The sequence below is a fragment of the Haliotis rubra genome, unplaced genomic scaffold, assembly GCF_003918875.1.
Source record: "Haliotis rubra isolate DU_JTF1 unplaced genomic scaffold, ASM391887v1 Scf717, whole genome shotgun sequence".
Classification (NCBI taxonomy): domain Eukaryota; kingdom Metazoa; phylum Mollusca; class Gastropoda; order Lepetellida; family Haliotidae; genus Haliotis; species Haliotis rubra.
Window position 1 is genome coordinate 72,822 of NW_025767432.1, and position 14,704 is coordinate 87,525.

Consider the following 14,704-nt stretch of genomic DNA (forward strand, 5'->3'; position numbering starts at 1 on the left):
AGGTGAGGTGAAATGGGGTTTAACGTCATACTTAAGAATATTTCGCTCATATGACGACGTGCATGCGTGTGTGTGTGGCTGCTTGTACTAGCCCAGATTTAAGCTGGTTTTATAGTGCTAGCTCACTGAGATACCATGCCGCAGTGAAGCATGAATACCCCACTCAGACACATTATGCTGACTCCGAGCCGACCAGTCCTTGTTGTACCCATTAATACCAAGCGCCAGGCAGGGACCAACAAGTACCATATATAACGTCTTCTGGTATGACGCAGCTGGGGATCGAACCCGCGACCTTCCGCTCTCCTGGCGGACGCTCTAACCACTACACCACGGACGCAGTCCTGAGAGTGATCAAAACTACAGTCCTTTGTGGAAACCACGAGCATGGATATAGTGCTGCCAAACATAGTAAATATAATCAGGATGGGCCGGATTCGAATGGTTTGTTGGGGACGTAGATCTGCATATCGAAGTGCGGTGCCTTAGCCGACTAGGCCTTCCGAGCAATATGTAAACTACCGGGCAAAAGAAAGTTATAGTATGACCAGAAATAATTGAGAATTTTAGGAATATTTTTAATTGGATTTCTAGTATAAACAACCTTGACCAGCTATCAAGTGCTTGGTTTCATTCAAGAGAGACATCTCCGTGAATCCTTTTTCATTAGTTTGTTTACTTGCTAGCAGACGACATTTTCAGTGATCCTCAGTATGGATGATTTAGAGAAGAGGAAGTTGAGTTTAGAGTATTATAACAAGGACATCAGATCAGCTAAAGGCATCCCTTTGTCCACTGTTTATCGTGTTTTGAAAAAAATATTGCAAATGGATATGGCATTGAGCACCAGGGAGGCGCAGGTAGGCCCAGAAAATTGACTGTCAGTGACAGGAGGCGGCTTAGTATTCTTGTTTCTAAAAACAAACGAAGGAGTTTAGAAAACTTAAGGCTGGATATGATTGATAGAGGAACTGTGGCTGTCTGTAAGGAGACAATTAGAACTGAGATGCATGCAATGGGTTGGCAGAAAAGTCGAGGAATTCCATCACCGATCATGAAACCTGAACAAAAGGAGCGAAGGTTGAACTGGTGCTTACAGCATAGAAATTGTAACTGGGACAATGTGATTTTCTCAGATGAAAGTTCTGTGTGGCTGTTTCCTAATACACTGAAATTCTGGACCAAACAAACTGAAAAACCTTTGTGTCCAAAGTACAATCCGAAATTTAACGTGTCGGGTGGCATATCTGTGTTAGGGGCAACGCCCTCTGTGTATTTGAAGGGAATATGAACAGTGAGCGGTACACAGATATTCTCGAGGGACATTTTTTTTATTCGATCTGCTCACGTGTTCTATGGAAATTGTTGGATTTTCAACCAGGACAACGACCCAAAACATCGTTCAAAGCATTCACAGGCCTGGTTTCGGACCCAAAATATGACATTATTAGATTGGCCAAGCTATAGCCCTGACCTAAATCCAATAGAAAATGTTTGGGGACTTATGAAGGAAAGTATCAATAAGAAAAATCTGACAAATATTGCTGAAATGAAATAAGAGGTGGTCCGATATTGGGACAGCATGGACCACGACTTTCTAACTTCTTTGATCAGTAGTATGCCCCGCCGCATTGAAGCCTGCATTGCTGCCCATGGTGACTTGACAAAATACTAACTGTTCACCTGTCTTTGAATCTGGAGTTATGTTCTGCTAATATTCACATTTAATACGTGAGTAATGAGTGAACATTTTTTTAAATATTACAATCTTTCAATTCTCAATAATTTCTGGTTGTACTGTGTATCATCGACTTCACGAAACCAAAAAATAGAAATAAAGACGTATGTGAGATTTATGATAATTATTACAACCAGAAATCATTTCCCACAAATTTTTAAATCCATTGTAATGCTGGTCTTGCTTTTGCCGCAATTCATTATGAATGAGCCATGGGGTCAAAATTACAAATTATACAAATCAGAGTTCATTCAAAAAGTGCATAAAGAGTCGCATTATGAGACACAAGTCAAGGGACACGTCATCAGTAGCGGGTGTGACCACCCTGGGCATCATTACACGCCAACAGACGTCTCCTCACTGACGTCGTCAGTCGAGGATGACTTCAGCAGGAATCCTGTCGGTGGTGGTACACACTGGAGGTGGTACACACTGTCTTTAGCTGACGACCAAGATGATCCCTGAGATGTTCATCTATTCTGAACAGACTGAACCGACGTTCATCTATAAAGAGCACTCTCTCCCAGTCACGTCGCTGCCACCGACGTACAGTTCGTGCCCATTGCAGTCTGTGTTGACGGTGTACACGGGTCAAGGCAATTCCACGGAATGGGCGGTAGGCTCGTATACCAAGCCTGTCAAGAACTGTTCGTCTGCTGATGGCGTGTTCTAGTACTGTCGCCGCCGCTGACGTCGCCGTCACGAATCTTTTACGGAGGAGGATCTGTCAGATGTACCTATCTTCGGCCTGTGTCGTGACTCTTGGTCTTCCCGATCTAGGGCGGTCTTGGATCTGGCCTGTTTGCTGGTAGCGGTTTATCAATTTGCTGATGGTAGCCTGGCTGCAGTTGAAAGTTCTTGCCAGCAGATGCTGTGAAGCCCCCATATTGGGTGAGTTAGTGAGCTTAGATAGGTACGGTTTAGAAATATACAATTTATAGTTAAGTTTTCAATTTTTAATTTTCTTGCAAGGGATTAGTCAACAGAAAGTTTTTCTAAAATAAGAAATTATTGAAAACTACAAACGATATTTAGTCATGTATTAGTAAATGTCTGTGTGTGTGTTTTGTAATGCCTTAAAATATCCAGATCAATGTAGTGTGACATATGCTATAAGAGGTCCGTTGGTTACCTGGACACGGACCTCTAAATGTAACAGGAATAAAAATGAAAAAATATTTTTAAAAAGTAATAACTTTCTTTTGCCCGATAGTTTATATTTCTCCGTTTTCAGATGGGACGGTGGGGGTAGCCTAGTGGTTAAAACCTTCGCCTGGGTTCGATTCCCCACATGGGTACAATGTGTGAAGCCCATTCCTGGTATCCCCGCCGTCTAAGGCCATTTTGAAAAGTTCACATCCTGACATTTGATGGGGCGGTAGGGTAGCCTAGTGGTTAAAGCGTTGGCTCATCACGCCGGAGACCTGGGTTCGATACCCCACATGTGCACAATGTGTGAAGCCCATTTATTGTGTCCGCCGCCGTGATATTGCTGGAATATTGCGAAAAGCGGCGTAAAACTGATCTTAGTCAGTCAGACATTTAATTGGTCCCCCGACAGCACGAATCATGTTAAACCTTGCTAAATGAGCTTTGTCTGTCTGCTACGTTATTATCACTTGTATTTTAACCAAAACTATGGAATCCAAGAAGGTACATTGTCGCGTTGTCGCGCTGAGGTTTATTTTGGTAATTATGGTAATCATTATCATCCAGCGTATCATGTTTGGAATACTCACCAATTTACTTTTCTTTAAATGTATTTTCTATTTAGGTTTTAAATTAAAACAGGGAGGATTAGTAATTAAAAGATTCGGTAGCCACACTCATTTGACCCTGAAGTATATAATACGTGTGGGCGGTGAGAGAATAAATAACAGTTGTTTGGTGAACTGAGACATTATGTACCAGCATTCACCTCATAGTTACGGTAATCATTAATTATCAGCATTAACATTTAATAATTACATGTATTAACATTTTCATGTGATATTTATTTTGTAACAATGCATTATGTTAATCGTGTTTTTGTTATCTGTTATCCTGCCGATTCTTTCGTATATGATAATTATGAGTCGTTATGAGGCATGTGATTTCATCAGCTCTCGAAACTGTATGGGCGAGTCCTCAAAATAGTTTAAAAAATCCAACTTTGGCATATTTTAATGTCAATTGTAATTATCTTTTTGATCATAATTGCTCTATTGCAATTTGCACCATATAAACTTCTCACGTGTCAATAAATATTCGTAAAATAATATTTTCTTTCTTAGTTTATCTTTCCGAAAATGCATGTATGTGTACCAAATTATTTTTTCAACAGATGTCTGTACAGTCTAAATTATATGGCAAACAACATATATCTAGGAATTATGAATATATATTTTTTGGATATTATTATGAAACATATGACTGTCAGCTCACTCGCCACAACAAAATATTCCCAAATATACACACGAGTCCTAATATACGTGTATATTGGACCCAGCATTGGTCAAGGATTTGCGAAAGTTCGGATTTAAGGACGGGCTTGCTGAAACGATTTGGCATATTTTAGCCTTATTTTACGCATCAAATTTTAAATTATATTAATAGTGAGTGAGTGAGTATGCTTTTAAGGCGCTTTTAGCAATAATCCATCTATATCACGGCGGGGGACACCAGAAATGGGCTTCACGCTATATTAATATGTTAACCTGCATGGAAGCCATTGTGAAACCAACACATTGCAAAGAAACTTGGGCTGGGACGGGTCCAAATTTTCTACCCGGGTACCCAATCCCAAGTACCCCATCCCTATTACCCTACCCGACCCGGATACCCGTTTCGTTAATTGCTGGCATCAAATTTGCAAGAAATGACAATATTTATATTCTTCAGCTTGGAGGCTAGAATTTCGAGTTTTTCAACATCTTAACCATGTATATATATTATTCAAAAGAAGTGACTGTAAATTATGTCTAAATCTTCAAAGATAATACAACCTAACCATGAACGAATAACATATTACATAGTTTAATCTATTTGTCACATGATCATAATGGGTCCGGGTATTGAGAGGAATACCCGGGTCTAACTCATTACCCACCCGTCTCGGGTTTCCGGGTTACCCGATCCAGCCCTAAAAGAAACGTCATACAACTAACAGTGTTATAATAGAATTAAGCAAGTTTACATATAAATACAAATTTCTACAAAACCATACCAATGAACGCACAGCCGATCTGTTGTATAAGATCACTTCCCCTGCATTGTATAGCATCATTTCCCCTGCATTGTATAACATCGCACCACCCCCACCCCCACCCCCCCCCGGATTGTATAACATCACTTCAACTGCATTGTATAACATCACTTCCCCTGCATTGGATATATAACATCAATTCCCCTTGCATTGTATAACATCACTTTCCCTGCATTGTATAACATCACTTCCCCTGCATTGTATAACATTACTTTCCCTGCATTGTATAACATCACTTCAACTGCATTGTATAACAACACTTCCTCTGCATTGTATAACATCACTTTCCTGCATTGTATAACACCACTTTCCCTGCATTGTATAACATCACTTCCCTTGCATTGTATAACAACACTTAACCTGCATTGTATAACATCACTTCCTCTGTATTGTATAACATCACTTCCCTTGCATTGTATAACATCACTTAACCTGCATTGGATAACATCACTTAACCTGCATTTTATAACATAACTTCCCCTGCATTGTATAACATCACTTCCTCTGCATTGGATAACATCACTTAACCTGCATTTTATAACATCACTTCCCCTGCATTGTATAACATCACTTCCTATGCATTGCATAACATCACTTCCTATGCGTTGTATACCAACACTTCCTCTGCATTGTATAACATCACTTCCCTTGCATTGTATAGCATCACGTTCCCTTCATTGTATAGCATCACTGCCAGCAGGTCTGGTGTGACACAATGTGTCAGTACCACACCTCGTTGGGCACTGACGTATAGCATCACTGCCGGCAGGTCTGATGTGACACAGTGTACCACACCTCGTTGGGCACTGACGTATAGCATCACTTCCGGCAGGTCTGATGTGACACAATGTACCACACCTCGTTGGGCACTGACGTATAGCATCACTGCCGGCAGGTCTGATGTGACACAATGTACCACACCTCGTTGGGCACTGACGTATAGCATCACTGCCGGCAGGTCTGATGTGACACAATGTGTCAGTACCACACCTCGTTGGGCACTGACGTAGAGCTTCTCAGAATTCCATGTCTGATGCAGACACACAACCTGACACCTCTACAAGTCCGAGGTCAGTAACAGAGGCAGGGGCTATGTAACCGATAATAAAACTTCACTTATATCTGCATATCAATCCCACTGTACTGTTAATATCGAAATGAGAGAATGAAGCTAACCTCTACAGCATGAGAGCAACAGCCCCCTACATCATCCCTATAGATTCCATCTGTAACTTCTAGAACATGAGAGCAACAGCCCCCTATAACATCCCTATAGACTCCAGCTGTAACGTCAGAAAGAACAAACGGACAGGCAGACGGATGGATGTTATATTTTCGTCTCACTGCGGTACATCATACAACAGAACACGTTTGAAATAGGAGATAACGGAAACAAATACACTGCCGTGCGGCGTAAAACTAAACTCACTCACTCACTCTAATGGCTCTATCCCCTACATGTATCAAACCCAGGTGCGACGATGTAGGGGCCTCACATTCCTTGCTTGACACATGCGAATCTGTCGATCTCGACTTGTTAATGACATGACTCGAAATGGTCTTTATAGAGCCGGATACCGACAGCACACAGCTGTTTCATCGTTGCACTGTGTTCCTGTTGATGCAGTGACCCAATGCGGTTGATAGTGATGAGTGAGTGAATGAGTTTAGTTTTACACCGCACTCAGCAATATCCCAGGTATATGGCGGCTGTCTGTATATAATCGAGTTGCAGGCCTACCTTTTAGAATTCAGCTTCAACCACTAGACAACACTGCCCTCAAATTACAAATTACATCACAACGTACCTTTATATGATGTACCTTTAGTCAGCACCAAATTACTGAAACGTTGTTACCAAAATAATTGTACTCTTTGACTTCAGACTGCTGTTTGGTTATCGAGTGTGCCTAAGCGGTGGGCGAGCTGGCTAAAACGCCAGGCTAGTGATCCATCGAGCTTGAGGTGTCGGGATCGAGCCCACTTGTGACCGGGTGTAAAAACCTTGGAGTCAACTTTGTGTGCGGACTCTTCAGTGTTGTCACAATCCCTAGTATACAGTACACAACCCTGTGCACATAAAATGAATCCGTTGAGATTGATAATACGATGTGCCGTTGAGATCAGAGGGGCGTGTCACGCTTAGAAACAGCGTTAGAAAGATACTAGGGTAGGGTCTATATACCTATATGTTTTTCTAACGCTGTTTCTAAGCGTGACACGCCCCTGTGGTTGAGATTGACATCCAGTTATCGAGGGAAATACCAGCGCCTTGAGCATGTACACAACCCTGTGCACATAAAATGAATCCGTTGGTATATGACCAGATGATTGCCACATGAATACGTGCAAACACCTAGTTGCGGGTACAGCAACATGCAGTGAAGTTGGACAAAGTACTGTGACTATGTGTCCCAGTCCACCCAGCTGTGAATGGGTACCTCGTAAGAATGAGAAAGCCGTGAAACTCAGTGCGCCTAGTGGCTGCAAGAGTTGTATGATCCCTGGGGAGTTGAGATTGATAATACGATGTGCCGTTGAGATTGACATCCAGTTATCGAGAGAAACACCAGCGCCTTGAGCATGTACTAGTCACGTGGATATGTGCGCTATATAAATATTATATAATAGTAATGATAATAATAATAAGTTGCTCACAGTGTGATATCTTCCACAGTGAGATACCATGCTGCAGATTTACAAGGGTACCTGGTAGGAACAGATTCGCTGGCCTTGATTCATCCCTTTAGTGGCTAGCTCCAGGAAGGGTACAGACAAGTACCGTCGTTTATTTCAAAGTACTTTTGTTTGACAGAGCCAGGGATCGAACCAATGACCTTCCGCTCTGTGGACAGACACTCTACCAACTACACCAACTATAGTCTGTCATACAGACCTTGAAGCAAATATAAGAAAGCCCACGCAAGTCTAGAAAATGTGGCAAGTCTAGATTTCCAATCTGAAAATGAAGAAAGTCTCAGGGCTCCTTTTCATTATATTTTTTTTTAACTATGTACTTTTTTTCTGTAAAATATGTTCATTTCAGAGAATAGTTGTTAGTCCACACCAACTAGTGTACAACCAGCTAGTCCTATATACACAGACACCCTGTGGCATTACTGTTATGTATGTAGCAGCCAGTGGCTGTCGTAATGTTACGTATTGGAGATCAGTAATTGATCACTCTATATAAAATACCGAGTTTCATATTCCATATTTTCAATTTTTATATGCACATAAATAATGATACCATAAATAAAACTAACATGTTGTGTATATGTAGGTCAAGGAATATACTGCTTAGGTGTTCTTCTTGACTCAACTTTCATTCGCAAATATAGATTGTGTGGGCAGGCGAGTAATATTTTGAGAGCACAGGGTTCATTCGGCAGCCGTCCAAACGGAGGCGTGACCGCTTCGAGCATTCGGCAATCAAGGCGGAAAGTACCGATTGAAGAACGAGACGTCTCGAGCTTACACGTGGGAGAACCCGGCAAACACAGTGATGGATCAAATACATTCTCATTCGGTTAGAAGCAATCAGAGGTGATACAGGACTTTAGGATGCCTCCGATAGGCAGTGGGAAGGATGACCATCTTTTGGCCTCGGTGGACGGCAATAAACAAGCAAACGGACAGTCGTCAACACAAACTGACATTCAACCGAACACTGTTGTTGAGTTGAAAAAGCGGATCACGTTGTGGAATGGAGTAGCGATCATTGTGGGCTCTATCATAGGCTCGGGAATATTTGTCAGCCCTAAAGGTGTATTGAAACATACAGGATCGGTAAGTTGTGTTCAGTTTTATGTTTCCTTTGTTTATGAAGAAAACATTCAGTGATTTCGAGGGCGGCATGTCCCATATGTTACGAGTGTCAGACCCGCTTATATAGACTTTCAATATTGTAAACAAGACCGGCGTGTCCATAGACATGCCAACAATGATGCAATACCTAGCCCGGTGCATGTAACGATCGCATAAACGTGTTGAGCTTAAACGAACAGACAAACTAATCATATGTGAATGAAAGATCTGTAATTGTGTTTATTTTGTGATCATTAAAAGCAATGCTTTTGTGTGATTAGTATTTTTGTATGCAGATGTACTGGTAAAATCCTTCCTGAATCTTGGCCATTTCACTCAAGTCACTGTTGACAAAATTGACAATCTGCAAAGACGGGTCATGGAGAGACGGCAGCGTCTGATTTAATTATGTGTAGTTAAAATTATTACTATCCCCATATATTGTTTATATTTTATTATTATTTTTCTACAAGTAATGGTATTATTATCTGCTGAGCAGATAGATGCAAATTTGCCAAGATGGGATCTTCACAAACAAAGCATTCATTCACTAATTTCATAAGTTGTTCCAAATAATGATTCTTCATATTGACAAGTATGTACCACAACATATCATGCAGAAGCGATTATTTACAAACCACCCTTGCAGAGAGCAGCATTAAACAACACACACACAAAACATATAATAAAGAGCTCGTTTACAGTTGTCATTAACAACCCAGGGTTTTTAAATAGCTCTTTGAAACTGGGAGTCCTGGGGACTCTGGGCATATGTATTCTGAGAGTCCATTTCCAAAATTGGGAGTCCATCAATTTGCATGAAATTAATGAACCTGGATGCTTCCCATTTGATAATGATTATGTTATAATATGTGTTACTTTCAATGTCATTAGAATAATGATTGTAAGCAGAATGTTTATATTTTAATATCGGGTATCATTACAAACTCCTCGAAAATATTATATTGCGTCCAAAAGGACTCACTGGATTTTAATTTAGGGGTACTTCATCATATTTCTGTGTCCAATACGCAGGAATCACGCGTGCCGTAAAACCCTGACAATCCCTGCTTGTAAGGAAGGTGGCTAACAAGATTATGTGGTCGGCCTTGTTGAAATGCCTGGTGAATAGCATGTTATGTAAATCAGTGGTCATAATGCCAGTCACTGTATTGTCTGGTCCAAACTCTATTATTTACAGATCACTGTCATGTAGCTTGAAAAATAGACTAAGGCTTAGTCTCTTAATATATATAATTTTGATAGTAACAAACAAGCCCATTTATATTGAAAAGGAGCCCTAGGGAGACCAGAGTGGGGAAATCTAGACTTGCTTTATTTAGGGCTTTAGCACTGCAGAGAGGGCTTGGCAGTAGGGAAATTAATGTGGTTCAGGGACTGTGAGACAGAATCTAGACTTGTTTTATTTAGGGCTTTAGCACTGCAGAGAGGGCTTGGCAGTAGGGAAATTAATGTGGTTCAGGGACTGTGAGTGTCAGACAGACTACATGAAAAATTGCTGAGTGAAATGTTAAACAGGATACAAAGAAAACATATATAAACACATTATGTCAAAATATATTTTCTTAAGATCCTGTTTGGTGAGGAAGTTAGATAACTAAATGTCAAAGAGTTGGACGACATAACAACCCTGTGATCTATTTAATGACCTAAATACACAACTCAGTCTGTAGATAAACAATTCCATGGCTCTGGGATTCCAAAGACATTAGAAGATGGTGTTTGCGACTCTATGGGGATCAAACATACCGTGGGTAGCTGTCAACCCCTGAAAGTTCCAAGGAGTGAGAATCTGGGGTCCATGGTGATTTCCTGGTGGGGTGTGATGGCTAAGCTTAACCTTCCCTTTCCTCCCCCCCCCCCCCTCCCCTTTCAGACAAAAATGCATATTTGGGTTATTTAATGGTGATTTTTATGTCTTTTGATGCACCTTTAAAAGCCAATATCCAAACTTAAAACCACAAAATTATATTTCATAATTGTCTTATAAACCAGACAATTCCATTCTATAACAATGTTTTCTTAGTATAATAGCACGTTACATTCTTAACAAACATATTTTTGCTTAAATTTCAATAATGCATAAGTTTAGAAAGGTAATGTGTGAGTGCTTGACATTGAGGTAAAATGCGTGAGAGTTGACAGGTATGAAGACAAAGATTGGTCTTGAGTTTGGTGCCCATGTTTAACTAGGCCATAACCTGTCACTAACTAGCCAGCTTTGGAACGTGACATTAATTAAACTCCACTTCATCTTACATCTATAGGACTGAAGAAACAGAACAAATGTTCAGCAGGGTTATTGAAAATAAACTTGAATTTTGTTGATGGTCACAGCAAAAAAATGATTATTTTCTTTATTTTTAGAACAGTAAAACTTGTCTGGCCTTTAAAGATTTGCTATTGTAGTTAATAAGCTGATTCTTACATTTCTCACATTGTCGTGACACTTTTCGTGCTTTTGAACTGACATGTAAATGCACATATGTGCATACAATCTTATGGCATGTGGCCTAATCTCCTGTGTAGGCTGGATTTAGAATCAGATTGGTTCAGTTTCTAGGATCATTGTGGTAGTAAATGTCCTGATGATATATTTGAGTCCAGGTCCACGTTTAGCAATTTACATCAAAAGATGGTGATGAAATATAGGCACCCTTACAGAATAGTATCATCCCACCGGTTGCCTGTAACACAGCTGTCACTGATTTTGGCAAGTGTTAGTTGGTGCTATTTTTACCTGTTGCTAGTTAGCTTCAGGAACTTAGGAAACTAGGTTTCCAATCAGCAAAGATCTTGTTGGTATTGAGGGGGAATCCCCTTTAATAGTCACAGATGATTCTTACCAAAGCCTTCACTTGGAAAATTCATATGTGTTAGTAGATGTGTTTGTGCAGTAATTTACTTCCGTACACAGAAATATGACATATGTTATATATATATATATTGCTGGATAGTTTCTACATATGGAACATTTTGATCAGTCACAGCTGCCACGGCCTCACAACTTCTAGCTTCAGTAAATAAGTAAAAACAAAAGCAAATATCGTAATTCCAACAGAGAAAAATGTTAAGTGTAATACCGGTCAGATACCTTATTTGACCTTAATCCCAAATATAACATATGTTACATTTACCACTTTCTAAAATGGCATTGTGTATTTCACAGAAATATGTGTATGGATTGTTTTTGCAACAATGAATTTCAGTTAGTTAGTGTTGGAAATTGGTTAAAATCTCATTATTGATGATTGGTCCATTACAATCAATCAGTTATTGAAAATAATTGGTTGGTGCCATTTTTCTATTATGTTTGTTAATGCACACCAAAAAATAAAGAAAACATTATATAGTTCTTTGGTCTTTTTTGCAAATTGTACAAAATGCATTTGCAAATTTCACATCTTAAAATGATGGTGGTGGAATTGGGTTTAACATCGTGCTTAAGAATATTTCGCTCATATGACGACGTGCATGCATGTGTATGTGTATGTGGGGCTACTTGTACTAGCCCAGACTGAAGCTGGTTTTATAGTGCTAGCCCACTGAGATACCATGCCGCAGTGAAGCATGAATACCCCACTCAGACACATTATACAGACTCCGAGCCAACCAGTCCTTGTTGTACCCATTAATGCCGAGTGCCAGGGACCAACAAGTACCATATTTTAGGTCGGGGATCGAACCCATGACCTTCCGCACTCCAGGCGGACGCTCTAACCGCTACACCACTTAAAATGATGACTATTATGTCAGAAACATTAATTTCATCATGACTGGTGAAATGTTAAATGAAATGTAATTTTAATGACAGAAACAAATCAACCTTGTGAAAAATATTGTTAATGGAAACAAGTGTTCCAAAATTGTGTTCTATTATGAGAAAACATGATGAGTTGTTTGGTTGTTAAGTCACTGCGACCAATGATACGTTGATTGATCATTGTTTCGCAACGTAATTGAACACAGATGTCACTAGTGCTATCTCCACTGATGCAAGAGAGATGGCACCAATGTGAATCACTTGAAACTTAGTTGAACATATTTGAGAGTCAAACACTTGTTATAATATCCTGTATTTATAAATATAAGATTGTTGCAAAGTCTTGTGACGTCAAACAAGGTTATATTTACAGCTTAAGATGTATAGCGTCTGACCCTCTGACAAATCTGGCAGATTCGCCAACGGTCCGATAGAAGTCTACAACCCGCCAGCCCCAGTGTCTGACTGTATATTTCACAATGACTTTGACTGAAGTTGTTATATGTGACATGTGACACTTGTTGGCTATTTATAAATCTTATGTTTGTGAATAATTTCAATGCCAATATATAAGAAATGTTAAATCTGATTGTGTGTTTAATTTTATTCTATGGGTCCTGTGAATTTTCAGTGGGTCAGACAGACATCTGAAACTTACAGGACCCAATGTCCTGTTACTTTGAAACACCCTTCGTGAACACTGTATGGTATATTCCTTTGTAATGATGGGGCGGTGGGGTAGCCTAGTGGTTAAAGCGTTCGCTTGTCACGCCGAAGACCCGGGTTCGATTCCCCACATGGTTACAATGTGTGAAGCCCATTTCTGGTGTCCCTGCCATGATATTGGTGGAATATTGCTAAAAGCGGAGCAAAACCCAACTCTCTCACTCACTTTGTAATGATACTGACAAATACGTTCCTCAAATAAGGTATCTGACTGGTATTACACTTAAAATTTTTGTCTGTTGGAATTACGATATTTGCTTTTGTTTTTACTTATTTACTGAAGCTAGAAGTTGTGAGGCCGTGGCAGCTGTGACTGATCAAAATGTTCCATATGTAGAAACTATCCAGCAATATATATCAGGGATAGAAATACTTTTTTTTCTAAGTGTGCCTTAGGGCACCAGACAAATATTTTAGGTGTGCCTTTCAGAAATCGAGTATGCCCACATGTTTTTAGAATAAATGACAATGATGATGATATTTGAAATTTATTGTTAAATAAAAAAATGGGTTTATGAGCATTCAAATATGTATGGTATTATTTAATTTGGAAAAAAATAATTCTTTTGGGGATTAAATGACTAAATGTGAGTTATGTCACTGAAAAATCATGCGTGTCAAAGGGGCACCGAGAACATGTTTTAGCCGTGCCATTTCAATATTTGCCGTGCCATGGCACACTAATATATGGGGTATTTCGAACCCTGTATATACAAATACATTGAAAGCTGCAGCTAAAATAACTCAATGTTGGATTATTATTTTTGTGATTATAATCAATGTTTCAGCCAATCATTGCATCAAAATTCTTTGAAGTTATATTGTTGGACATTTTTTTTAACCATCACAGGTACATTTGTGTTCATAGACCCATGAAGATCCGGGTTAGAATTAGTCTTCAGCAACCCATGCTTGTTGTAAGAGCCAACTAATGGGATCAAACAAACAAACAGTATATGATGATAGTAAATAAGAGTCCGACTATTTTAGATTCTGGGGGTAGACATGATTTTATCAATTTTTGTGCTTCAAACAAAACACACAAAAAAGATTTGTGCTGATTGCTAGTTTCTGGCTTAGTTTACAGGAATATAGTATCAATATAGACGCAGTAATATTTATGTCCACATTATAGAACAGAAAATTGATTAAGTTGTAAAGAACCATGTCTAATCTATAATTTATCTCATATGTGACATTTTCATTGACCAAGTTTGTAAGCACATGTTCATTTACCTGACATCTCTGAAGGATACTTTGTATTTTGTTATTGTGCAGAAAGCTTTACTCTTAGACCTTGTAAGCATTAATCAACTACAAAATGACACGTCAGTTTGCCGGTAGCTCCATATTGAAAATACTTTTTAAAGACAAACTCGCTTCACATTCTTCGATCCTCCAACAA

At 39.5% G+C, this 14,704-nt stretch overlaps 1 protein-coding gene across 1 annotated transcript in view; it reads left to right on the plus strand.

The window, feature by feature from the left end:
• The first annotated feature begins 8,455 nt into the window (after positions 1-8,455).
• Positions 8,456-14,704, plus strand: part of LOC124259315 (Y+L amino acid transporter 2-like) — a 61,074-nt gene continuing 54,825 nt past the window's right edge. Inside the window, exon 1 of the mRNA XM_046693425.1 lies at positions 8,456-8,771. Within this exon, the coding sequence (XP_046549381.1) occupies positions 8,547-8,771 (225 nt within the window). The 5' untranslated portion in view covers positions 8,456-8,546. The remainder of the gene's footprint in view (positions 8,772-14,704) is intronic.